At 41.1% G+C, this 27,244-nt stretch overlaps 1 protein-coding gene across 1 annotated transcript in view; it reads right to left on the bottom strand.

The window, feature by feature from the left end:
* The window catches only part of HEXB (hexosaminidase subunit beta), a 783,731-nt gene that overhangs the window by 366,831 nt on the left and 389,656 nt on the right, over positions 1 to 27,244 (bottom strand). The window contains exon 8 of the mRNA XM_044064438.1: positions 22,916 to 23,002. Within this exon, the coding sequence (XP_043920373.1) occupies positions 22,916 to 23,002 (87 nt within the window). The remainder of the gene's footprint in view (positions 1 to 22,915; positions 23,003 to 27,244) is intronic.

Raw genomic sequence — 27,244 nt, 5'->3', positions numbered from 1 at the left:
TGTGTGTGTGTGTGTGTGTGTTGGGATGCGAGTGTGTAGGTGAGTGCATCCTGAGTGTACTTTTTTTCACATCCTTGGATGTGTGTCTGTGCGAGTGTGTGTGTGTGTGTGTGTGTGTGTGTGTGTGTGTGTGTGTGTGTATATGTGTGTGTGTGTGTGTGTGTGTGTGTGTGTGTGTGTGTGTGCCTAAAGATGTGCATGCAAGGAGGTGCCTATACTACAGAGATATGCGAGCTGGTAGGGAGAACACTAGTGCAGTCGAGTCTAACAGTGCAATGTTTGACTCAGAGATACAGAAATAACCTGCTAGTGAGGTGCTTCTCTGTGCGGCTTTACCATGCATCAGAACTGGGGATTCTCTGTCGTTCTAATTGCCCAGTCCACACAGGCCAATTATTGTGGGCAAGAAGAATATTTTTAAACTCTAGCCTTAGATTTCTAAAATGTATAAATGTTGCTGATTCTACAAGGTGTGCTGAAAACTCTATGAACAAACTGCCAAGAAAATTTTCAAAATAAAGAGGAAGTTAAATGAGCAGGATACTGCAACATAACATTTCTGAATATGATCTAAATCAGGAAAAGTGGACTTAATACTGTATTTCCAATAAGAACCATGAAAATCTTCTTTATAACCTAGTGAAAGTGTATATATTTCAGACAAATTAGATTTACTTTATGGCAATAATGTTTAAAATGGATTGCAAGTATGGTGAAAGACTGATTTTTTTTAACGGCTTGTGTTGCATGTCAGTATTCTTAAATGCTACTGATCTAACCAGTCTTCTTTACACAATCCGCATTTGCTTGCTATGTTGTGCAACTAGACCAATGACACTTTTGTGTTTCCATATCGTATGTTCTGAGACTATCGCTATATGTATGAAACTTTATAACATTAAAACAAAAATGAAAAGAAAGGAAGACTCTGGAATAGGAAATGCTTTAAAGGAATAGTTTTAGTACAGTTTATGAAAGATTTCTAAATGACATTAGTGTAGTAAGATTCTGCTGTAGGATAAATGGAAAACTGCAAGCAATTTAAGAATACTGACGTAAATACTATATATTACTATTAAGAAAGCACCTACATTGGAAAATTTAAAAACAAAGCTAAAATTTCTTTCCAATATTTTACATGATTTATGAATCCTATTCTGGGATTGACAGATCATAAGGTAAAAATCCTGTTGGTCTGATTCATTACATTTCAGGGGGCTAAGAAAATTGCATGAGTAGAGTTGGGAAAGCAAAATCATTTTGATTAAAGTAGAGTTAAGTAAACTTACCATAGCAGTTGATTTTCAAATGATCAAAGATACAGTAGCTTAAGGTATAAGAGTTCTGTCCTTGCCAAGGACATAACAGCAGGCCAACTTCCAAAGCTTCAGGGCATTCCATGCACCCAAACCATTTAGTCAGCTTGAGCTGAGCAGACAAAGTCAGGTTTGGGCACCAAGACCTTCACAGCTTTTATGCTAACAAAGAGGGACAGAGGCATGATGACAGCAACAAAAAAATAATGATAATAATAATATGTTCTCTCCCTGGCATAAACATACAAGGATACAAGGGGGTGGAGGGAAGGAGTGGTTACTCCAGCAGTGAACATTCAAACATCTACGGTTATGGTACATTTAGTTACACAACTGTACTATGGCCACCATTCAGATCACTGCAGCAGTAGCCTTAGCTAGAAGGTTAGATTTCCACAGTTTATACTAACTATGAAGAGGAAGGATTCCAAGAGCCCCTAGAGAATGGTCCTAGCAAAGCCTGTCTTAGGCCTAGAGAAGAAATCTAGTTTACAGTGTTTTGTAAATATGCACAGAGAACCAGTTTGTTGCTTCCACAATATGTCTAGAATCCAACCTTTTCCAAAAATCCATTGAAGCCAAGGCCTAAGATAAGCCTTGACCCTGCCCAGAATAGTTTTGTTGTGGTGAAATTAACTAAACATAATGAGTGAGACAACTACTTGGAAATAGTCTATTTTGACACTGGCTGTCCTTTACCTTCACAGGAAGTAAACTGATCAGATTTTCGGAAAGATTTTGTTCTGTCAAGACAGCACCTAAATTAGCTGTGGAGATCCAGTGTATGAAGTAACCTTTCTCCCTCATTTCTAGGTTATGGAAAGAACACTGAGATGGATAGCTTGTCTTAAAGTAAACTCAGATACTGCTTTAGGCATAAAAGAAAGTTTGGGTCTTAAGGAAAGCCTATCTCTGTGCAAAATGAGAAGGTTAACCAAACATAAAAATTCACAAGTCACTCTCCTTGCAGACGTCAGAGCAGTAAATAAGACTGTTTTTCATGTCAAGAACTTCAAGCCAGCTTGATGAGTTGGTCAAATGTAAAAAATGAGTTTGCTCTTCCAATACAAAGGTAAGATCCCAAGGAAAAGCCACCTGTTTTCTTGTACAACACCTTTTTCCAAAAATATTTTCACTTGATAATGCATTAAAAGAGGCGGACACATGATGTGCAGACATGCTGAAATGTTCAAAAATGAACCTTGACAGAGGAGTCAGACAAGCCACAGGATAGAAACTCTCAAACAATGTAAAACCAAAGAAACACAAGCACTGAATGGGTAGTGGTTCTTTTGTTGGCAACAACTAGAAAACCTTTTCCGTTTGCTAATACACATAAATTTGAAGTAGCAAGTTTTTTTGTCTGAATTAATACTTGCTGCAAGTCTTTAGAAAAATGGTGTCTAGAAAGTATTAAGATCCCACCTTCCAGGCAGTCAGGTGCAGTTCTTTGCAATCGGGATGTATTTAACACCCTTGGTCATCTGTGAGTAAATTCATTATATGAAGAAGCTTATGGCAATTGCCCCTGGCCATTTCCAAAGGAAGAACTGTTGCCTGGGCCAGAGGGCAGTCACTGCAATGATCTTTGGAGAGTAGGATTCTTCAGAAGGGACCTGGATATTACTGGAAAGCATATAGGAACATTTCTGTCCAATGAAAAGAAAAGGCATCTGGCTTCCAGCTTTCATGCATGGAGTCCTAGAGCAGAATTTTACCAATTGACTGTTTAGGGAGGCAAAAAAATCTACTTTGTGTTCCCCACTGTCCTGGTCCTGTTCAGCTTGTCTGCCACACAATTTTGCTCAGATGGAATGCAAGATGCCTGTAGAGTAAGATTATGCTGAAAAGATATGTCCCATGCTACCATGGCTGGTTGCCACAAACAGCAAGATCTGTCTTCCCTTGTTTGTTTATGTACATCATCACTGTGGTGTTGTTTGTGAACATTTGTAGAGGTCCTGGGGTCTACAGTTGATTTACAGAGTTCAGAGCATTTATGGGAGTTAGCTTATTTTATGTGGATGCGTTTTGGTCAGTAATTTTTTGTTCAGAGGACTGTACACTTTTATTCCCACAGACAGTGTCCCTAAGCAAAGTCTGAGGTGCCTGTAGTGACTGCTGTGGAGCAGGAGTGGAATGACAGACCTGCATTTTGATAAATTTGGTATCTCTACCACATAATCTTCCTTTTCAGAAATCCTAAAATTGGAACTTGAAAAGTGGTGATGGTGCCAGGGGCAGAGATTTCAGGTACCATTCTAACTTTCTCATGTGAAGTCTTACAAGAGGCATCATGAGCATCACTGATGCTGTGAGGCCCGGAATCCTGAGGAATTGCCCTTCAGAGGCCAGCATCCAAGTGAAAACCTCAGGAACCAATCTAAACACAGACATTATAGAAAACCAATCTTGTGAGGAGTCGGAAAACACTTCTGAATGTTTTCTTGGAACCCCAGACTGTGTAGAAGATCTCTAACCCAAGTGAGATATTGCTGATATTTTGAACAAGCAGGCCATCTAAACATGGAAAAATGTGATTATCTTGATGTCTGCAGTGGGCTGTCACAGCAGCAAGACACTTTGAACACCCTTGGAGCAGTAGGTAGCCCAAATGGCAAAGGAAAGAACTGATAATTTGATCCAGACACACAAAACATTAGGAAACATCTGAAATCTGGTTCTTTATGAATGTAATAATATGCATCTTTTAAATCTAAGGGCATCAGGAAAATCAAAATAGGAATAAGGGGCATCAAGTTGTCAAGTAAATACATTTTGAACTTGGGTACTGTCACAAACTGGTTCAGAAAGGAAAGGACTAAAACTGTTCTCCAAAAGGCTTTTCTTTGACACCAGTAACACCCTTGAATAAAATCCTTTTCCTTACTGGGGGGGGGGGGGGCAGCAAGTACATGCTGAAGAAAAGAACAAAAAAAAAGTGAGTCTGTTCTGGTGGATGTGCAGGAATCCCCTGAAAATTAGGTACAGACTCCCACTGCCATTTGTCGTCTTGATGGATGTGTGTCAGGATACATTGAAACAATTTGTTGCCAAGGAGCAAAACAGAGGTTGAGACTTTCTAGAAGGATTATAAGGCCTGGCACTGTGGGAAAGGGAAGAAAGTTACTCATACAGAAAGACATATTAGACTATCCTTTGTTTTGGGAGGTTCCAGCATTCTTTTTCAAATTCCCATGTCTGCAACAGAAGATACAAAAAACTAGCTCTCTGTCTAAGGGAGAATTCAAAATATCATTTTTGATATTCTCTGGGAGGCTTTGTGAATGCAAACTTCCTCATAGCAGAGTGGCAGCAGCCCTGGAAGTGGCATCAGTACAGTCATAAGGCATTTTAAACAATGGGTAGTGACTTGAGAAAAAGTAGAAGCCAAATTAATACAATGTAGATTCTCTTCAGAAGAAGCAACTGATGACAAAACATTCCTCATATTCTTACAAGTGGCCAGCACACACTTCAGTGTGTGAGAATGACAGCTGAGAACTCTAAAAAGAGTTGCAAAAGTATACATTTTCCCCAAATTATAGTGGCAAAGGCTGCTAAACAATCTTTTTGTGGAAAAAAAAGGTATAACTAAGGAACTGGAAGGTTGATCCATCCATGGTTAAGTCAAAAAATGTGCCTGATTGTCAGGGAAGCTTAGCAGCAATAGTCAGTAAAACAGCATAAGATGTAAAAAGAAAAAAAAAATCTATAAAAACAGTGAAATCACTTTAAACATTCATCCAGCCCCAAAAATGTAAACAGTTTCTTCACAGAAAAAGCGGTTTTAATTTTTGGAGGTTCAAGCAATCTAATCTACAAGAAAAATATTGGTAATTTCCTCCAAAGAAACTCAGTGTCCTAAGCTTGGAATAGGCTTCCCCCCAATATTCATAACATTAATAGCACCACCTGCTTCAAAACTGAAGTAAAAAACTACTTTGTGAACTCAAGATCCTACCCTTGCCACAACCCTTCATGATTCCTACTGCCACTCCTACTTACTTGCCCCCTTCTACTTTTCAGTATATGTTATTTAATCTGTAGATAATTCTGTTATTATTAAGCTACCATGCTAAAAGTATGCTCATACTACTACTGCTTCCTCACATTGAACATTTTTATATTTACGAGTTGTACATTTTATGAACTGTAACCTTTATCTTCATTACTTTTCCCTTGTTATTTGTACTATTTCTTTCAGCAAAGTTTTTCTTCACTGGATATATATTTCATATTTATTTTTCTCAACCTTGCATTGTTAACATCTGTATTCTTTGGTTATGTTATTTCCTAGTATGCAACTCATTTTAACTTTGTATGCTGGAGCTTTTCTCCTCAGGTCTCCACTGAAAACGGGCTATATGGCTCAGCTGGACTAACCCAGTCAATAAGTGGCAAATAAATAAAGTTAAGCTACATTTTAAACAACTGTTTACCAAAATAATAAAGTGATACTCCATTTAAAAGTGAATGAGTCACATGACAGTCAAACATTTTTATGACTAAAATATAAATATTTTGCAGAAAAAGTTTTCTGTCAAAAAAAAAAAATAAAGTGATTTCCCCCCAAAATGAAAATACCTGTTCAGCAATGGAAGAGTTACCCAACTGTTGATCCTTGAAAGACAGCAGATGGCAGCAGGAAAGTTCTGAAGAGCTTGGTACTCATACATGAATTAGTCAGCTCAGGCTAACTAATGGATTGGGCACATGGAAGGTGCCCTGAAGCTTTGGAAGCTGGCTGGATGTTATGTCTTTGGGCAGACATAACCCACAGAACTTTGTCTATTGCAGCAATGATGAAATGAACAGATAAGTTATCTTCAAAATTGAAAAAATGTATGGTAAACATACTTGTAAAAATACTATAGACCACACCATAATTTACATTTATGGTTGACTGAAAATCAGGCTTTATAATACCTATATTTTTTTTATTTTTCTATTCTACCGATGGATTACTTTCTATATCAGGTTTAATTTGCGGACTCACTAATAAACTACTTGTTATACAACTATTAAAAGCTAATTTACAGAGTTCACAAAATTCTAATACATTAAGATGTGTAAATGAACGTTTAGTTACAGAATTAAAGTACATTTTCTGCAAAACAATGACAGCTTGATTTCTAAATCCTCTCTAAATCAAAAATCTTGATATTAGTATTTTTTTTATGAATCAACTACTCTCTCAAATGCCAGTGCAAACAACAATGGGAATAGTGAGCATTCTTGGTTTATACCGTCTATATGGATTACTTCTACTAAGAAATAGAAATATGATCCAATTTTAACATACAGTTTAAAATACATAGGCACTTTAATCATTTATTCAAGGCTTAGGTGTGGAAAGCAAAGAAGTGTGAGGAAAGAAGCTTTTCATCAGAAGGGAAGAAAAAGCTTTTATTTCAATTCTCCTTAAATATATTAAGTTGCTCTTAGTGACTTGTGGGGCAATACATTTTTGCGCTTTTCTGCTTTTTTCCATGTTTTAGCCAAAAAAAGTTTATTTTTTTATTTTTAGTTTGTTCTGAGACCTTAGTCTTGTAGCATTATTTGCAGCTGTGAGAAGATTGTGCATTATTGAAAGGTTTTAGCATTATTTATATACTATTCTGTTCTCCTATTGCCATAAGTAGAATTACTTACAAAAGCTAGCAGTTTGTATTTTGGCCCCTGTCTGAGGCCTTAATCTTGAAGTTTCATTCACAGTTGTGGCAAACTATGAACTACTGCCAGATTTGGGCCCAATTTAGTCATTTATTACAGCATTTGTTTCCATAAACAGCATTAATGGTACATTTCTGTATAGTCTGTTGCCTTAGTCTGTGGTAGGATTGCATTAGTGGTGGTTTTGTGAATTCTGCTCCAGGATTTGTGCTTCAGTACTTTTTATAGCCGTTTATATTCGGCTTATCATTTAGCTACTTAAAGTTGCATTCCAGTGCCTGTTTACTTTGCTACCGTTTTCCCCCCTTGCTCCTTGTGTCTGTCCCATTCCTTGCTGAAAAATTAGCTTAAAGTTCCTGAAATTCTAACCAGAGGACTAGAGCTCCAATTTTGGCTTTGATTGGACCCCTCTCTAGGAAATCTGCTTTTTGCACCTTGAGTTTTTCCCAGACCCTCCTACCCTTATCTCATTTTAGTTTTCAAAGGCTGAGTATCTAGCTTCCGCCCCTTAAGGTAATCTGACTTCCAAAGTCCTTCCCTCTTTCATTGCTATGGTCTCTTATGATAAAGCTATGCAAGTACTTTCCCAATTGTTTTCTATATTTCCATAAGTGCCCATTCAGCAAACCAGCATTGCTCGAGTAAGTTTTGTCTATAAATCTACCCTTAGAACTGAAATCTGTAACTTAGTGTGGCTAAAATAAAGCCAATGTGTGGAGACAAGCTCAGAGCAGCTAGTTTGCACATTAAACAGCACTACTATCAAATGTTTAGCACAATCTAACCTAGTCTGGTACCAAACCCCAGAGACCACCCAAGGAGACCTCTGTTAAACCCAGTTCATAACTGACTGTAGTCTACCCAAAGAAAGGTTCAGACAACATGGATATGGAATTTACAAATATCTCTGTAGCCATCTTGGTAGATATAGGCATCCTGAGACAATGTAGCAATTGCCTCATGTTCACAGACAACCATTTAATACTTAAACACAATATGCAAGAAAGTACAGTTTTGTACCTGCCATAAATGTAGATGTCCGAGAGGTATGCATCTGCAGTCCTAACAAATGGGTTGTCCTGCCTCAGGCAGCCCTTCGGTCGGCCAGATTCCAAAGTCTGGGTCTGGCCTCGGCTGATGTCGCACTTCACCCGACGTCATAGCGGCAGTTAATCGGGTATAAAGGCATCAGCCGACGCCATTTTCCTCAGTGTTTCTTGCCCCAGATGCCAGGTGCCCTCTAGGAAGGCTAAATTTGGATAAATGCAAATGATTCCAAACAGTAGAGAGCAAATAAGAATAAACATGTATATACATATATACAAACAAATACACCATAACAGATTCCCCCAGCTAGCTACAAGATGGGTAAATACCCTAGGAGTACCACAGAGGGGAAGGAGGGTGGGTAATCCTGACTGCAGATGCATACCTCTCAGACATCTACATTTATGGTAGGTACAAAACTGTACTATGTCCTTCAAGGATGCATCTGCAGTCCTAACAAATGGGTAGAATACCACAGCCAAACTGGGGGAAGAGGCACTAAGGAGGCACTAAGAGTTTATGGTGTAGTTAAGATCCCTTGCAAAACAGCAGTGGCAAAACCTGCTCGGGATCTGGAGTATAAAGGTAGATTATAATGCTTGGCAAATGTATGCACGGAGCTCCAAGTAGCAGCCTCTAAAATGTCTTTGGTAGCCACTCCTCGTAAGAAAGCTGTAGTAGTGGCTGTAGCCCTTGTGGAGTGAGGTCTGATGTTTTATGGAGTTGCCTTTCCATGAAAAGAGTAACAAAATCTAATGCAATTTCCTATCCATTTTGAGATTGTTTGTTGGAAATTGCTTTTCCTTCCATTCCTGTTGCATATGCTACCAGAAGCTGGTCAGTTTTTCTATTGTTCTTGGTTCTGTCCAGGTAGTAGCGCAATTGTCTGTGCACATCCAAGGTATGCAGTAATCTTTCCCCCCTGTTCTGCGGGTTGGGGAAGAATGTTGGTAGGTGTATTGCTTGGTTTAATGATACCCTGGAGACCACTTTTGGCATAAAGGTAGGATTAGTTCTCATGGACACTCTATCCTGATGGAAGATAAGGAAGGGTTGTATTGCCATTAATGCCTGTAATTCAGAAACCCTTCTAGCTGAAGTGATTGCAAGCAGGAATGCAGTTTTCCAAGATAAGTACTGTAATTCTGCTGTTGCTGCTGGTTCAAAAGGGGGAAGTGTCAACTTTTCTAACACAAAGTTCAAGTCCCATGTAGGCAATGGTGGTTTCCTTGGTGGCTTTACATTTTTAATTCCTCTCAGAAACTGCCTGAGTAGAGGTTGAGAAAAGACTGGAGGATCCATGTTGTATTGTGCTGAAATTGCTGATGCATGAATCTTAATGGAGGAGTAAGACAGGCCATTGTGGAAAAGCTCTGCTAAATATTCCAGGATGTTAGCTATGTTTGCTAATGATGCATCTACTCCTTTTGTCGTACTCCAAATGAGATATCTTTTCCATTTTGCTGAATAAGTTTTCCTTGTTGAGGGTCTGCGAGCCTCCAAGATAATGTCTTTAACCCTTTGAGATAAATCTGGGTTATGTTGTCTTATCTAATGCTCCAAGCAGTTAGTTGCAGTGTTTTCAAGTTTGGATGCAGGATTTTGAAGTTGTTCTGTGTTAGCAGCAGAGGTATTAGGGGTAGAGGCCATGCGTGTTCCCGAGACATACTCCTCAGTAGCGGGTACCAATGTTGCCTCGGCCAGTCTGGAGCTATCAAGATGATCCTTGGGTGATCTTCTTTGATCTTTAGTAGCACTTTGTGCATCAAAGGGAGAGGTGGGAATGCATATGCTGTCAGGTTTTCCCAACTGAAGGATAGGGAGTCCACCTTCCAAGCAAGTGGATGATATGTCCTTGTGCAGAATTTTTTCAATTGGTGGTTGTGTGGGGATGCGAACAGGTCTATTTCTGGTAGTCCCCATTTCCTTGTAATGGATTTGAAGATGTCTGGATGCAGCATCCATTCGTGGGCATCCGTGGTAGTTCTGCTTAAGATGTCTGCTAGTATATTTTCTTTTCCTGGCACAAATATGGCCTGGAGCTGAATGTTGAGGTTCAGGGCCACATTCCAGAGGTCCATTGCCATCCGGCATAGAGGATATGAATGTGTGCCTCCCTGTTTGTTGATATACCACATAACTGTGGTGTTGTCCGTCCTTATCAGCAAATGACCTTGTTGAAGAAACGGTCTGAATGTCTGAATTGCCTGCTTTACTGCCAGCATCTCTTTGATTTATGTGTAGGTTCATCTGGTCTTGAGTCCATAAGCCTTGTATGCACTTGTCCACCATGTGTGCCCCCCAACCGAGGTCTGAGGCGTCCGTGGTGATAGTCTGGTTTGGGTGAGGCCTGTGGAAGGGCAGTCCTTTGTTCAATTGACAGGCCTGGGCCCACCACTGGAATTCTTGCTTCAGGCATGGAATTATTGGAATTTGGGTTTCTAGGCTGTGCTTGTGCTGAGACCATAAATTCCTCAGGTACCATTGCAACTTCCTCATATGTAGTCTGGCATGTGGAATCAATATTATGCAGGATGCCATGTAACCCAGGGCTTGCAGGATTTTCCTTGCTGTAAGCTGGTTCTGTGCTGTTAATGCCATGAAATAAGGTGGTAGATGCTTCTGTTTTTCTGCTGTGAGGAATGCCATCTGGTTTGATGTATCCAGTTTTGCACCCAAGAAGGTTATCCTTTGGGATGGTATCAGCCTTGACTTTTTTGTGTTGACTGTGTATCCCAGGGCTTGTAGCAGGTGGATAAACTTTTTCAAATCTTTTGTTAATTTGTCTTTGCTGTCCGCTTGTAACAGGCAGTCATCCAGGTATGGATAAATTTGAATTCCCTGTAGCCTGCAATGAGCAATTACTGATGCCAGGCATTTCGTGAATACTCTGGGCGCAGTAGATAAGCCAAAAGGCAATGCTGAGAATTGATAATGCTCTGATCCTGCAAGAAATCTGAGGTATCTTCTGCAATTTGGTCGTATGGGGACGTGCAGGTATGCCTCCTTGAGATCCAGAGTCACCAGCCAAGACTCCTTGCCCAGCATGGGAAGAAGTTGCTGTAGGATCAGCATCTTGAATTTTGGAACAATAAGATATGTGTTCAGAGCGGACAGGTCGAGGATAGGTCTCCATTGGTTTTCCTTTCTTGGTACCAGGAAAAGCCTGGAATAAAATCCTTGTCCTTGTTCCATAGCCGGTACCTTTTCTATAGCTCTCATCCTTAGTAAGTGGTCTATTTGCTGTAGAGCGTTTGTCTTTTGGTTTGGAGGTAGGTTTGGCATTCCTCTCTTCCTTGGAAGAGTATGGAAGTGAAACCTGTAGCCATTGTCTATTGTCTGTAAAATCCATTTGTCTCCTGTAATGTAATGCCAATTTACTGAAAATAAGGCTAACTTTCTGCCTAAGGGTGCTTCTAGTTGTTCCCTGGTAGGCGGTTTCAGAGCCAAATCACTGTGATTGTCCTGTGGAAGTGGTAGTGGCTGGATCTGTGGCAGTATTTCTCTGGCTGTTAGGCTGCCACTGACGTCCCCTGTAGGCACCTCTGGATTGACCTCTGCCTCTTGGGCGTCTATTTCTGCTTCTCTGTGCTCTGGTGGTGTCTGGAAAGGACCAATTCTTGGAAGGCCAGTTCCTACTAAACCTTGGAGGCTGGACCTGTAAGAAATCCTTGACTGTCTGGACAGATTTAGCTTTTTCTTCCACCTTCTTCAACACTTGCTGTGCAGGGGAACCAAACAAATTGTGCTTTTCCATGGGAGCATCTAGAAGCTTGGACTTTACATGGTCTGGTAAGGACTGCTCTTTTAACCATGCATGCCTTCTGATCACTGTACCAGTCATAGCTGATCTAAAGGAAGCCTCCAGTGCATCATAGCCGCATTTTAAGGAATGATTACTGACCTGCTGAGTGTTATGTACCAAATCCTGAAGGGACTTACGGTCTAAAGGCTCAGGAGAGGACAGTTTTTTTAGTTAGCTGATCTAACAGGAATTCCTGATACTGAATCATGTGGAATTGACAGTTTAAAGCCCTGGCCGAAAGAGTAGCAGAAGTATACACTTTCTTACCCCATCTCTCTAAAGCCCTAGATTCTCTTTCAGAGGGGAGGGGGTTTTTAGTAGAGGCAGCTGCTACAGCTTTGGGGCCCTGTGAAATAGTTTCAGGATCTGCAATAGGAGCCTTATACAAGTGATAATGTGTGTCCGGAACCCTGTAGTATCTGTCGGGCTTAGCAGGGGCCGGAGGAAGAGAGTCAGGAGCAGTACAAGCATCATTAAATGCATCATCCACAACTGTAAGTACTGGAGGAATGGCTAAAGGCCTATGCTGTGGCAAATGTAAAAAGGTCCTAAGCCTTTTCCTAGAGTCTGAAAAATCCTGGCCCTGCCATTGAAATTGTTCTCTCATAGCATGCAAGGTTTCCCCAAAGAAAATTCCTCAGGAGGAGAGGCAGAAGGGATGGAGTCTTCTGCATCTGAGTCCTCATATGGAGAATAAGGGCCTTCTGGGGGATTTGTATTGTCTGAATCATCAGAGGAGTAATCAGTAGAAACTGGCTCAGGGGGCTCTGCTCTAGGCCTCTTCTCTGGAGGGGGGTGAGAGGCCCTGTCAGGGTGAGGCTGGGATCCCCTGATCAAAGAAATGAGATCCTCTGCTAGACTAAGCATTTGAGTACTAGAGCTAGGCCTGTGAGAGGGGGTTTTAGCAGGCACGGTCTTTGTTGATTTAGCTGCTTTAGCCCTGGCAAAAGCCTTAATTGACATGGATGCAGGGGGCCTAGCAGCTCCATGTGCAGGAGTAGATATATCTAAGGGGATAGTATCTGATAAATCCTGAGAACCTGTAAGAGCAGGAGGAATTTCCGTAGCAGATTCAGCCATGCTGGATGAGGCCTCGGTTGTAGGAGGCATGCTTTCGGCCGAAGGAAGAACCGCGGACTCGGTTTCGGCCGAAACCGAGACACTCGCGGTTGGCTTAACCACGGTTTCGGCCGAAACCGCGGACCGCGAGTGTCGGTCCTTTTCCTTACGCATTTTAGCTAATTGTGAAGTCGGAGTCTCCGACGGCATGTTATAAGCAAAAGCGGAGCCGAAAAACTCCTCTGCAAACACCGACCGACGTCTAAGTGTCCGTCGGTTGAAGGAAGCACAGGCTAGACAAGCTGCTACGTCGTGGTCTGGGCAGGCAGTAAGAGTGGAAATCTTTATGAGGTATTTGTTTCCCACAAGTTAAACAGTTATTCACTTTTTCTGACATCGGCTGAGGCAAGAAAGAGTCCCCAATGGGGTACTTAGCTTTTTAGAAGTCTTCGGTAGTAGCAATCTCTGGTTCTGACCGACCGGCACTTGCGAACAGCTTCTGCTTCAGGCACCACACGGCAAGAAAGACTGAGGAAAATGGCGTCGGCTGATGCCTTTATACCCGATTAACTGTCGCTATGACGTTGGGTGAAGTGCGACATCAGCCGAGGCCAGACCCAGACTTTGGAATCTGGCCGACCGAAGGGCTGCCTGAGGCAGGACAACCCATTTGTTAGGACTGCAGATGCATCCTTGAAGGACATCTGCACATACACAATTTCACTGCAGCCAAAAATCTCACTTATAAACAAGGTTGTCAAGAACACACAAACACACTGCACACTGTCCACCACAGACAGACCAACCTATGCCGAGGCACTAAAAAGCAATCTTCCCCACACCTCAAAGATCTCCTAAGCCTATAAATGGCAATGCCCAGCAGCAATCTCTAAAGCACTCAAACGCAACACCAACCACATGTATGCCTACACCCAGTTGAGCCCCAACAGCAAAGCCCATAAGTCAAGCAAACACATTACCCAGGACTCCCGTCATAGAGGACATCAATGTATTAACACACAGATGACCCACTCACCAGAATAAGCAAGGAAAATATAATGGTTACTTGCTTATCTGGAGCCAGGATCTGACTAGTTACACATGCATTAAAGTCACTACACCACTGATATTAGCATGATTTCATCGTAGTCCATGCGAGTATTAATGGCCTGAGATGCATCTCCCTGGACTAAATGAAGAGACATATCTCTCTGAATGTGCGTCTCAGGCAAGCATATGAGCAGCATTCTACCTTCACCAAGAATAACACCATAGTACGAACAAAAGTTTGTTAACTTACATAACTGGCTTAGTTTCTGGTGTCTTTTCAGGGGAATTCAATATTTGTCAGCATGGGAGGACATAGTTAACAGACCATGTTACTGTGCAAATGATGGTCTGAACCTGTTCCCCCTTGACTTCCGAATATTAGCTAAAACTTTAACCATCTCCTTACAGCCTTTTTTAGGTGATGCCAAACTGACAAAAAAGAGTTATGTACTTACTATAACTTGGAATCTGTGCAATCCAGTGTCATTATTCATCACGAATGGGTCTTAGATCCGACCTCGTATCTGAGCCAGCAAAGTGAGTGACAGCTCCCGAGCTCAAGCTCCTCCCATCGCAGGACTCCTGTTACCCATAATCCTCAAATCGAGTTTGGTAGATAAATATCAAGACAGTGACACTGTCCGCACCCAGGAACAGCAGAATCAAACACACTATTACTCCAAGAATCCCCTGGTTACCAGAGGGAGGTGGATGCAGAGTGGGAACTTGATGAATAATGACACTGGATAGCACAGATTCCAAGTTATGGCAAGTATACAACTCTTTATCTGATGCTATCCATGTCATTATTGATCACAGACGGGTCAGTGTCCCCAGCTATTCAAAATCCTGGGATGTCTCAAGGAAGTACATGCCGGAGTACAGAAGAACCAAATGAGGCTCTACCCCTAGATACCAAATCCAACTTGTAATGTGTTACAAAGATATGGGGGTTTGACCAAGTGGCAGCAGCACAAATGTCATCCAAAGAAGCCCTGGCCCAGAATGCAGAAGAGGTAGCCACCGACTCAGTAGAAGGAGCTTTAATAGGCTTGGGAAGATCTGATTGCTTTCATGTGGGCTATACAAGAAGCTATCCAAAGTGAAATTGACACTTTGGAAATGAACCTGCCTTTCCTAGCCTGGGAGAAGGCTATAAAAAGCTGATCTGACTTTCTAAAATCTTCAGTCCTCTTCAAATAGAAATGTAACTGCCTATGAACATCCAGGCAATGTAGTTGAAACTCTCCTTTGTTTGAAAAGTTGAGAAAAAAGACAGGAAGCTGAATAGACTGATTTAGGTTAGTTTCTGAAGCTACTTTTGGAATGAATGAATGCAGGATTGGTTCTAAGAGAGACCCTACCCCTTCTGAAAAATCATGAAGGGAGACTTTATGCAAAGAACCTGCAATTCAAAAACCCTCTTGGCAGAGGTAACAGCCACCAAAAAGGCCATCTTCCAAGACAAACTTAATACTACATGGGACTATCACTTAGGGAAACGTTAGAAATAGTCACTAATTGAAGCTTAATCGTCAAGATGTTCGCTCCTTGTTGGAACAGAGAGGAAAGGAAGGATAGAATGTCTGGAACTGGAGCAGAAAAAGGGATCAATGCCCCTCTGACGAGCCCAGAGAAATAACCTCTTCCATTTGCTGGAATAAACCTTTTTAGTGGACGGTTTCTGAGATGCCAAAAGAATGTCCTTCACCAGAGAAGGCAACTTGACCTGACTGACTATCACTGGAACTGAAGATACCACGATGTCAGCCTCAGGGATATCAGGTCAGGAGGGGGAAGTCCCCATGGATGGGAGAGGAGATCCTGGACAGGATCCAATATTCAAGGTGGATATTTCAGATGAGACCACAGGAGGGAGAACCACGTTTGAGGAGGCCAGAAGGGGACAATCGAGATGAGGTGAGCCTTAAGGCGATGGGCTTTCTGTAAAACTTTGGGAATGAGGGGCGTTGGGGATAGGCATAGAGAAGTCCCGGGGGGGGGGGCAATCATGAATCGGAGCATCCCTGGGTGACTCCTCCAGTGGGGAGATCAAGGCAAAGTATTTACTGCATAAACAGATCGCAGCACAGAAGACCCCACTGATCGAAGATCCGGCTCGTTACTGTTTCAGGGACCACCTGTGGGGACTCAGTATAGACCCGCTGAGCTTGTCTGCCAGCATTCTGGAATCACCAGGGATATGTGTTGCAAGATGTAAGCACCCAGAGGCCATCGCCCATTCCCACACTCTCATGGCCTCTCTGTACACTGGGTATGATCGTGTCCCCCCTCCCCCCATCTTGATGATGTACTAGACCGTCACCATGTTGTCTGTCTGAACTGCTACAGTCTTGAGGGGGAGAAAATCCTGGAAAACTTGCAATGATAGGAGGACTGCTCTCATCTCTAGGATGCTGATGTGCAACTTGGTCTCCGAGGGCGTCCACATGTCTTGGGCCATCCTTCTCTGAAAATGCCCCCCCACCCCAACAGGGAGGCGGTCGTGGTCACCATGGCTTGGGGTTGTGGTACACAAAAAGGTCTCCCAAGCAGAAGATCCTTGGACCGGAGCCACCAATTTAAGTGACGCCAGCAGACTAGAGATATTTGGATTGGCATGGACATAGGGTGAAGGTGAGCTGACCACTGTACTGCCAGGGTCCAAAGAAGCACCCTTATGTGATACCTGGCAAAGGGAACCAACTGAATAGCCGCCGCCATCAACCCAAGGGTATGAAGAATTAGATGGGCAGGGACAATGTCCCGATCCAGGAGGAGAACTTACTCACGGATCATGTCTACCCTACACAGGGAAAGAGCTGCGGTCTCCAACACTGTGTCCAGAAGAACTACTATGAATTCCAGTCTCTGACGAGAGCAAGGTGCGACTTGGGAAGGGTGATGGTAATGCACAGATCACGAAATAGACTTAGAATGAAGTCTACAGCTAGAGAGGAGATGCTTTGTGGGAGCCATGAGAAGCCAATCTTATAGGTACGGGAAGACATGAAAACCCTGCAGCTGGAGATGGACTGCTACCACTGACACACATTTGGTGAAAACCGGGGGGTGGGGTGGGGCGGAAGGGTAGGGCTCTGAAGAGATGACTGGCCCCCATCTGTAAGTGGAGGAATCTCCTGGAGCACTTGTCTATTTTTATGCGATAGTAAGCAACCTTGAGATCTACCGAGTGCATCCAATCATCCTTGCGCAAGAAGCAGAAGGATGGACTGAACAGTGACCATCCGGCACTTTGACTTCTTGACTGATAAATGCAACTTGCTGAGGTCCAGAATGGGAAGCAGGTCCCCTGCTTTTTTGCTCACTAAAAAGAAGTGAGAATAAGTACTGGATCCTTACTTTCCTGTTGGGACTTTCTAGATGGCCATTTTTTGAAGGAGGTCTTGCACCTCTGAGAGCTAACTACCTTTGGCAGGGTTGGATGCCCATAAGTGACTTTTGGATTGGATAGGGATGATTGAAGAGTATAAAGTATCCCTTGGACACAATGTTTAGTGCCCACTGGTCTGAGGTAATAGCAGCCCAAGCCAGGTGGTGCAAGGAGATATGACCCCCCCCAACTGCCTCCAGGGCCAGACAGTCAAGTATCACTTCAGGAGTACTGTGGGGGGCTTCTCAGAGAAGTGTTCTCGGAATCCCTGATTCTGCGGACCTCCTCTGCTTCTGGGGCAGCGTCTGTCATCAAATCCCCTTTCCCGGCCAGAAGAGGATTCCTGAGGAGCATCCTGGGAGGAAGACTGTGTCCTGAGGAACCACAGCTTTCTACTACCCCTCTGAGTCATACAGAAGGAATGTTGGGGAGTATAAAACTATCCCCACTGTGGACAAGGTCTTTCCCTCCTGCTCACTGTGGGTCAATGTTTCCTTGACCGAAGGACTAAAGAGAGTAGATCCATCAAACGGGGCACTGGTAATATCGATAATAACCGGCTTCAGGGGAGCCGTCAGAGCCAAAGACCTCGTTGGATCCGAGCGTATTAAGGGCCCTGCGGACGGATCCAAAAAGGTTGTCGGAGCTGAGGGGGATTTTGATCTGATCCAAGGACCTCCGAGTCTGAGGATTCAGATCCGGCCATGGGAGCCAAGGCTCTTGGAGCTGAAGACCCCAGAGCTGATGCCCCTGAGGCTGGACTCCGATCCAGGGCACAGGGATCAGAGAGTCTAGACCATTTAGCAGGGGAGTCCGGAGATGAAGAGGGCTTCCTCTTGGGATCCGACGGGGCTTTGGAGGGGGAGCCTGAGACCAAGGGACCCCCTCTTTAGCAAGCCCTTTATGGAGCAATTTGTTCCTATGGTCTAGGAGATTCCTAGGATTGAACCCTGCACAGATATCACATTCAATCTCTAAATGGGGCTCTCCTAGACAGTAGACGCACTCCTCATGCATCTCGGCAGGAGCTAACTTCCAACCGCATAAGGAGCAATGTCTGAAGCCGGAGGGTTTGTCAGCCATGACCCAAACCCAAAATGCAAACCCTCTAACACACACACACACACACACACACACACACAAACACACACACACACACACACACACACACACACACACACACACACACACACACGAAAAATAAGTAAAGAAAGGAAAAGGGTGGGAAAAACCCTAACAGTCAGCAAACAAAGTAACGGGGGGGGGGGCCTACTGCTAAACTAAGAAAAACTATAGTACACTAACTACACTTGTTAGACAGAGGGGAAGAGTGAGAGAAATTGAAAAGATACCCAAAAAAGGCACTTATCTGAACAACGAAGCTCGAACTGTAGGGAACACGTCTGTTCACTAATCCCAGCAAAAGTATCAGAGGATTATGGGTAACAATAGTCCTGGGAGGGGAGGAGCTCAAGCTCAGGAGCTGTTGCTTTGCCCGAGGTCAGATCCAAGACCCATCCGTGATCAGTAATGACATGGATAGCATCAGTAATGACATGGATAGCATCAGATCCTACTGATATAACAAATAAAACTCAAAGAAACCTAAAAGTGCTACTGCTCAGTGCTAGGAGCCTAAACAAGAAACTACACAACCTACAAGCTTTCCTCACTCTGGAGAATCCAAACATCTGCACCATTATCAAGACATGGTTTAAGCCCACAGAACGTACTTTGGCAGTGCAAGCGTCAGTGTCTTCCACAGAGTTAGACCATCAGCTGCAGAGAGTCTTGCTCTACATTAACAAGTAAACCTCTATGTTGGTTAAAACAGGATGATACCCTGGTGTTTATCCATGTGCAACTCATCACAGAAACTCCCATACCATATCCTAGCAAGCTGTAGGTCATCGATGTCCCAAGAATTCCACGGCTCATACCTAGACCTTCAGGAGACACTCACCTCTAAACCAAATACCCTATTCATGGGAGACCTTAACCACCCTTTTACTGACTGGGAAACATTCACTGCCTCAAACTCATAGGCACCATTATTCCTGGACTTCATTAACACAAATATCCTTGACCAGGTAGTGCAGACACCCACAAGAAGGTCAAAAATACTGGGCCTGGTACTCAACAACATGGGAGAGTGATGCACACCCCCCAATGTCGCATCCTCACTGGTGAGGCCAGACCACACAGTCGTCTCTTTCAAAACAAATAACTCTAACTCCAACAAACCCTGAAGCACCAGGAACCATCCAAAGCAAACTACATCCTATTAAAATTTAGTGCCCCTCCTAACCCTGAGTTCACAACAGCCTACGCAGAATTGTTCAAATGGACCTTGTACAACCATATACATAGCTGTACATATGGCTGCTGTACAACAGTGTTAAGCCCAAAATAAACTCTTAAAACAAACCACACTGGTGGAATCCTAACCTTAATAGGGTACATAACAAAAGGATAGAAAGGTATGGCTAAAATCTGAAAGAACAACTTCCATACTGATTAAAAACTCTCTAATTAAACTTAACTGGAAACTAAGGGGACTAATTAAATCCAGCAAGGCCAATTACAAGGTCAAGATGGCCTTACAGTCTAAAGATAACCACAACGCCTCCTACAGTTATGCCTATAACCTGACAGGCAGCACACAGTAGTGTGCCAAGCTAGTGGTTAATAATGCCACCTTCAGTGAGCAGAGCGACATAGCGAATCTGCTAGCTGACAAATTCAGATCAAATCCCCCCAAGCTCCACACCTGCCTACCCTCATACCCTCCCCAACTATTAGAAGGGAGCAGGTCCTGGCAGTATTTGCTAAAGCCAAAAACACAGCCTCAATGGGCCTTGACAATATCCTGGGATGCCTTGTAAGTAGCTTGAAGCATATATCAAGGACCACTTGAGTCACTCCAACTACAGCCTCAAAACAGGCTTTGAGCCACAACAACAGAGGAATGCAACTATCCCACTTCACAAGGGAGGACCACCGACCGACTGTGGAAACTACAAACCCATTAGTCTGACTAGTCTAATAATCAAAGCCATGGAATGAATTATCATGAAAAGGATCAACAAAGACCTCAACCTTCAGACACTGGATCCATTCCAGTGTGTCTTTGGCAGGGGAAGGTCATGCTTAATAAACCTGGCAGACTTCTTTCAGAAGATCATCAAGGAAATGGATGAGGGGAAAATGGTGCATACCATCTACCTGGACCTGGCTGAAGCACTTGATAGAACACTCCATTCAGGTATAGCTGATAAACTCAAACTGGGCATAAACCCTTACATAACTTCCCGGACTGCCAGCTGGTTCACAGACAGGACCCAGAAGTCAGGATTAGTGATACCACCTATACTGAGAGAGACTGGTCACCAGTGGGATATCTCAGGGCTCCATGCTGGGACCGTCCTATCTGGCATCTGCTTCTGTGAGGTAAAGGCTAACGTCAAGGGGCTGTGACTGACCAAGTTCTCAGATTACTGCAAATTGGGAGGTATCAGATTTCCCCCACTATACAAACATCTGACAAATGGGTTTAACACAGAAAAATGACTTGTGCCAAAGTCATGGATTGAAACTCGGTGCCAAGAAATGCATTACAGTGCTTTCTGGGAAAACAGCCTCCCAGGCTAATTACTCCACTAATGAGACAACCTAAGAGCTGCCTGATAGTCAGGGATCTGGTAACATATGTAAACAGTAATCTGGCCTTTGACAAACATGTGGCCAAGGTAGTAAGAAAATCATTCTATGTCACCCAATCTGCAAGTAACGGCATAGCATCCAGGACTAAAAGTCACAGTACCAGTTTATTCGGCCCTTATCATACGACTTATTGAGTACAATGTCTCCTTTGGCATGTACCTGACCAGACATATGCAACAGCGGAATACCCACAAACGTTCTTTACCAGGAGAATTCAAGGATAAGCACACCATCCTGTACAGATAGCCTTAAAGCTCCGTCTTTGTACTCTTGTCACTTACAGGTTATTGAGGGGTGATCTATGCCTGGCATACAGGGACATCCTCGGATCAAGCTTTGAAAGACCTTTTGCACATCCACAAAATGAACAGCATCAGAATCATTAGATCCAAGGATTTAAATTTTGCTTAGACATAAATAGGACATATTGGAGACACAGGTGCTTCTCAGAGGATGTCCATGCTCTGGAACAGGATCCCCATCCATATGAAGCAGAGCTCATACCTAACTCTATTTAAGTGAAACCCTGACCAATGGATGGGAAATCAGAAATTCACCCCAGCTCTGGTCCCTATTTTTAATAGACAGAGTCAGACCTAACTATGCCCAAACTAACATCCCTCCACATAACTGTTAGAAATGTTCTAACGTGCCCCCTCCTAGTAAATGCCCATTATATTTAGGGACACATTTGTGTTGAATTCCCATCTAAGCTTATAAAGGCCCTGGTGGTTGTTAGCCTAGTATAGTCCTATGAACCTATTGGGAAGTTATTTGTACAAGATTTTGAAAAAAAAAAAAAAAAAAAAACAGCCAGTCAAGAGAATGTTGGGTTTTCTCAGTGTCAACTCTTAATGGTATTTTGTTGATTAGCTGTTAATCTATAACTGTTCCATCTTTATGCTATCTTGCACTCTGTGGGGTCTTTATCTCAGTTTTAAAATGGGGATCATAACAGAATACTTCAAGGGGAGAGGGTGTTTGATTTTTAACAACAGTATCCAATGTAGAATGAGAAACATACAAAATTATATACATCTAAAAGAAAACAATCTAGAGTAGACAAAAAGTTTTAAAATCTCCTTTAATTTTATTTGTTTATTTTCCAATACATGACTAATGATTGAATAAATTATTTCACCATGAATAGTCAGGTGCTTGTTGATACTAATTTTGGTAAAGGTATCTGTTTTTGGTTCATTTATACTTTTTATATAGTCTATTATAGTGATTTGACTATCGCAGGGAAGCTTTCAGGGCATTTAATATTTTTTCAGTATTAGTTTCTATTTGTTGGTTTTTAACTTTGTATGTATTTTCTTTGAAGCAGTTTCAGTCTTCTAATTAGTCTTTTTTAAACCCTGTGGAGTTGAGCAGCTATTTAGTTTTATTTTTCTAAGGCTATAGCCATTTTATTGTCTTCATTTAATAAAGATACTGTACCCTAAATACACTAATTTTTGCAAAATTAGATTATAAAAGTTATTTATCCCATTCCTTAAATGTACTTTTTGCTCCTGCTGGATATCATTCCACATAATATTTTAAAAAGCCCCACTGCATTATTTTGTCTCCAGTTTAGTAAGTTTATACTTTGCATATATTACATATTTTTAAATAAAGTTACAAAATGTTATAAAGAGAAAGCCAGCCTTTTTTCATTTAAATTTGCCTAGAGTACTGGAGTCCAAGTTTGGACATGCCATAAGTAAAGTGTGAACTTGTAAGTTCTTGCCTGGTATCAAAACATATGAATAATGGGTACAAAGTAATGAATCATCATCTTTACTTTCAGTTACAGCTTTTACATTTAAAGTCTGCATCCCGTTCTTTGTAAATACTTACTTCTTAATGTAGTAAGACTCCAGTTTCTTGTAGTCTTTGCCAAAGCCTTGCTGTTCCATGAATTTTGTTACGTCAGGATTTGAGTGCCTAAAATGCACAATATAGTACTTATTAACAAATACTATCAATCTGATTGCTTTGATAATTAAACAGCCTCCATAAACAAACTTTTTTTAGATTATTGAGCAGAAAGTTTAAGACATACTAAAGTAAACTTTGGTCTGCAGCCAATAAAATGTTTCTATTCACCCAGCAATGATATTTCACAACAGAGGATATAACAGTAAAACCACAGAAATGGGGGAAGGCCAGTGATGCACAAATTTGAACAATTTAAACAAAAAAAAAAAAAAAGGTGAAAATCTCTAGTGCCTCAGCTGAACAAGTCGAGTATACCCATTACCATCCCATATGTCTTAAATACACAAGCCACTTAACCCATTATACAATTAAGCAATAAAACAATTAAAAACATTCTTACATAAAACATTTCCAGTTGCATTGACTATTGAGACTTTTGAGGAAAAGTGTTAAATTTTAAAATAAAAATACTCCTTTTTTCTCAATTTATTCTTAATAAGTGTACAATCATTTTGTACTTGTTCCAGAACTTTTGCTTACAACCCAGATGGATCCCCATTATGAAAATTATGAAAATGTACAGCTACAGGACTGACATCCGTGTTCTTTCTAATGTGTCTAACGTGTTTCTTAAGCCTTGAAGAGAAACTTCTTACTTTCTCCTACACACAATTTTCCACAGGAACATCTAAGCCCATATACTACACCTTCACTAGGGCAACTAAAAACCTCTGGTTCCTGGAATTTTTTAAACCTGCACCCTGCATTTTCCACGTGGAAAAGTACCCTTTAAAACTACAGTGTTCTTTCTCCCTACCATAGGCATACTAAATTTCCCATATACCAAAAAATCTTTTATATTTCTCCCTCTCTTATAGGAAAACCTTAATTTTGTGTTCAAAAAATAAAAATGCACATCTCTCTTCAAGAAACCCCAAAAATATTTAACTAATAAACCTCTCAAGATAAAGTATACTTTGTAACAAAATACATGTAATCCTGTGTTGTCTATTATACATTCTATAACTACCACTGTTCCCTTTATGATGAGGCCTATTATTTTTTTCTTTCCATTTTCTTAACTTCCCAGACCATTTCTTTCCTATACCCTTTATTACAAACATGTTAATAGTTCTATCCATTTCTTGCTGATATTCATTTTGATCCCTACACAGTCTTTTTATTCGTAGAAACTCACCATACGGTATAGATTATATAATGTAAGGCGGATGGCAACTAAATCCATGTAAAATATGGTCATGATGTTCAAATTTTCTATGAATTCTTGTTTTGATGCTTCCATCATTCATGCCCTCAATTGTGACATTGAAATAATTAACTTTTGTTCCTCTCTATAAGCCATCAAAACAGATACCACATCTGTTTCTATGCAAACCTTCAATAAATTCTGTTACTTCATGAAATTTGGAGGATATGTTTAGTTTAATAAACCATCCAAGGACAATTTCTGAAGGAATACAGGTCATGCATAATTTTTAAAGACAGGTTAGCACTGCTGGACACCAATGTCACAGATATCCTATCTCCACTCAACTGATTATTACTTAGCTAGCTGTTTATATTTCAGAGAAGGCATTTACACATTCACAGAGTACAAGAATGCTGCCTTTCTCTGTCTGCTTTCATTTTATATGTAAACCAGGGCTGTCCAACCTTAGGTAATCAGAGAGCCGCATTTAAAAAAAAAAAAAAAAAGATATCGGAGGGCCACATGCACAATAATAAATGCAGTATATATACTGAAATTACCTGGGGAGTCCTACAGTTAGGTTTAGCAAGCACTTTGACAATTTCATAAGAAGGAGAAGTCATGGTGCATACAAACCTTTTTATTGAAACAATAGACAAGATGCAGTAATTTTTAAAGAACAAATATCTTTCCATTAAGGGCCAGTTTTCTAGCTGTAGTAAATAAAACCTGCTGGCATTTAACCCTCATAACTCAGCAGCATCAGTGTCTGCTTCTGCATGCTGACTCTTCTTGGCAGCCTCTGTGCAGCCTCAAGTCAATTCTTCACAGGTCTGAACCACTGGAAATTGGTAGATACCAATGCACAAAAAATGAGTCCTTTTTAGAAAGTATGTCTGTTCTGGAGTGCTTATCACACCTCTGTTTAAAGTTATGACCAAATCCTGTTTCCATTTGTGGCCAACATACCTCTCAACATCTTCATTTTAATGAGAGCTCTGTGGTAGTTCATCTTCATTTACTAAAGTAGCTGTCAATGTCGATACTTGTAGTTGCCAAGCACAGTAAATTTGCAAGAGAATTATCTGTCAATGAACATCTGTGCTTTGATTTATTGAATTTCATAGTTGAGAAAGTGCTTTCACAAAGATATGTGCTCCCAAGCATTGAGCACATCTCGTGTCCAAACTTTCTCAATTTTGGGTATCTCTCTGTTGGTAGTAATTTAAAAAAATCTTCTCCTTTTTCACTTCTGTTGGTATAAAAAGGATCTGACTGTAAATCACACAATTCCAGTTGAAAGTCAGATCTTACATTTTCAATGGTGAGTCAAGGGCTGACTAAAATTGAAATATCTTCAAGTTCCTTAAAATCACCAAATCGATTCTCAAAATCCTCAATCATATCAATATGCTGTACATGAGCTGAAAATATTTCCTCAAAATTGTTCATTTCTGCAAAATGTTCTTTGCAATTTGGGAAAAAAAAGTAAAAATATTATTAGCCAGTGTCAATTTAAAAAGCTTCAATTTATTTTTAAAACCACTCAAATAACAATATGTTGGCAATATTCTGTTTGCCCTGCAGTTTTAAGTTCAACTCATTCAAATGGTTGGTCATATCTGTTATAAATACAAGATCTGATAAAAATATGGGATCTTGCATTTGATTTTCAAGTTCTGTTGTGTCAGACTTCACATTGTTTTTAAGAAATATGGGTATTACTTTCCGAATGGCAAAAAAGCGTTACAGACATTTTCCAGCACTCAACCATCGAATATCAGAATGAAGGAGCAAATCCCCATATGTAGCATCCATTTCACTCAAGAAATTGCGAAACCTACGATGACTCAGAGATCTATTACCTCCTCATATAATATTAGTTATTTTTACAGCTACTTTCATGCCATTGGCTTGACGTAGAAATTTTCCACAGAATGCTTCTTGGTGAATTATGCAATGAATTGTTGGGCAGGTAATATTATTTTGTTTCAATACCCTGCAAAAGCCACTGCCAGTCCCTGTCATAGCTTTGGCCCCACCTGTTACAATGCAAGAACATTTATCAAATCCTCCATAGTTCATAACAGACTTCTAAACTACTTCAAAAATGTCAGTACCTTTAGTAGTCCCATGTAAAGATACAAGACTAAGGAGTTCTTCATTAATATTAAAATCCTCTTGAATAGTTTGAACAAAAATTAACAGTTGACTTACATCTGCTGGATCAGTGCTTTCATCCAGGCACAATGAAAAGTACTCACATTTTGCTATTAAATCACATAGCTTTTTTACAACATATTGATCCATGTGTTGTACACGTCTTGCGACGGTCTGTTGAGACAATGCCACTGTTTCAAACTTCTCAGCTAATTTCGGCTCACTAAATTGTTTTGCCATTTCAACTGCACATCTCTTCACTATCACACCATCACTAAAAAGGCTTTCTTTGCTTTCGCTAACTCCAATGATACTTTATACGAAACAGCAAGGCTAGAACTTTGTTCAGTACTAAGTTTTGCAAAAAAAAACTGGTTTGCTGCATCAGTTTCCTCTTATATTCTGCAATAATGGTGCGTCTTGATTCTCCACTATACGTATCAGATGTTTTACTGTGTAATGTACTGTAGTGTTGTTTCACATTATACTCTTTAGGCACTGACAAAACTTGCATGCAAACAAGACACTGAATTTTATTCCTGTTTGTAATCAAATAGTCTGATTCCCATCGGCTTTGATACACTCACTTTTCATCTTCAATTTTTCTTTTGTTAGGCATTTTTCTTTGAGGATAAGAAGCAGTAAACACAACCTCAGTATGCTGAACAAGCCAACAACACTAATTGCATAGAAATGTGACCGCTAGATTTACCCTGGAGGCCTGGAACAAAACAGTGTACAAAACTTCTTAGCAAAAACTTTTCATGCAGTGGACATCTTTCTTCAGTCTCTAATCTAACTCTAATACAGTGAGTATGGAAAGTAATGCTGTCTTAAATTCAACAATGTTCAGATACTGACAATGAAATTAATAATAA

The sequence above is a fragment of the Protopterus annectens genome, chromosome 2.part2 (assembly GCF_019279795.1).
Source record: "Protopterus annectens isolate FY-2018-M chromosome 2.part2, PAN1.0, whole genome shotgun sequence".
NCBI classification, from domain to species: Eukaryota; Metazoa; Chordata; order Ceratodontiformes; family Protopteridae; genus Protopterus; species Protopterus annectens.
This window is presented reverse-complemented; position numbering and strand designations above follow the sequence as displayed.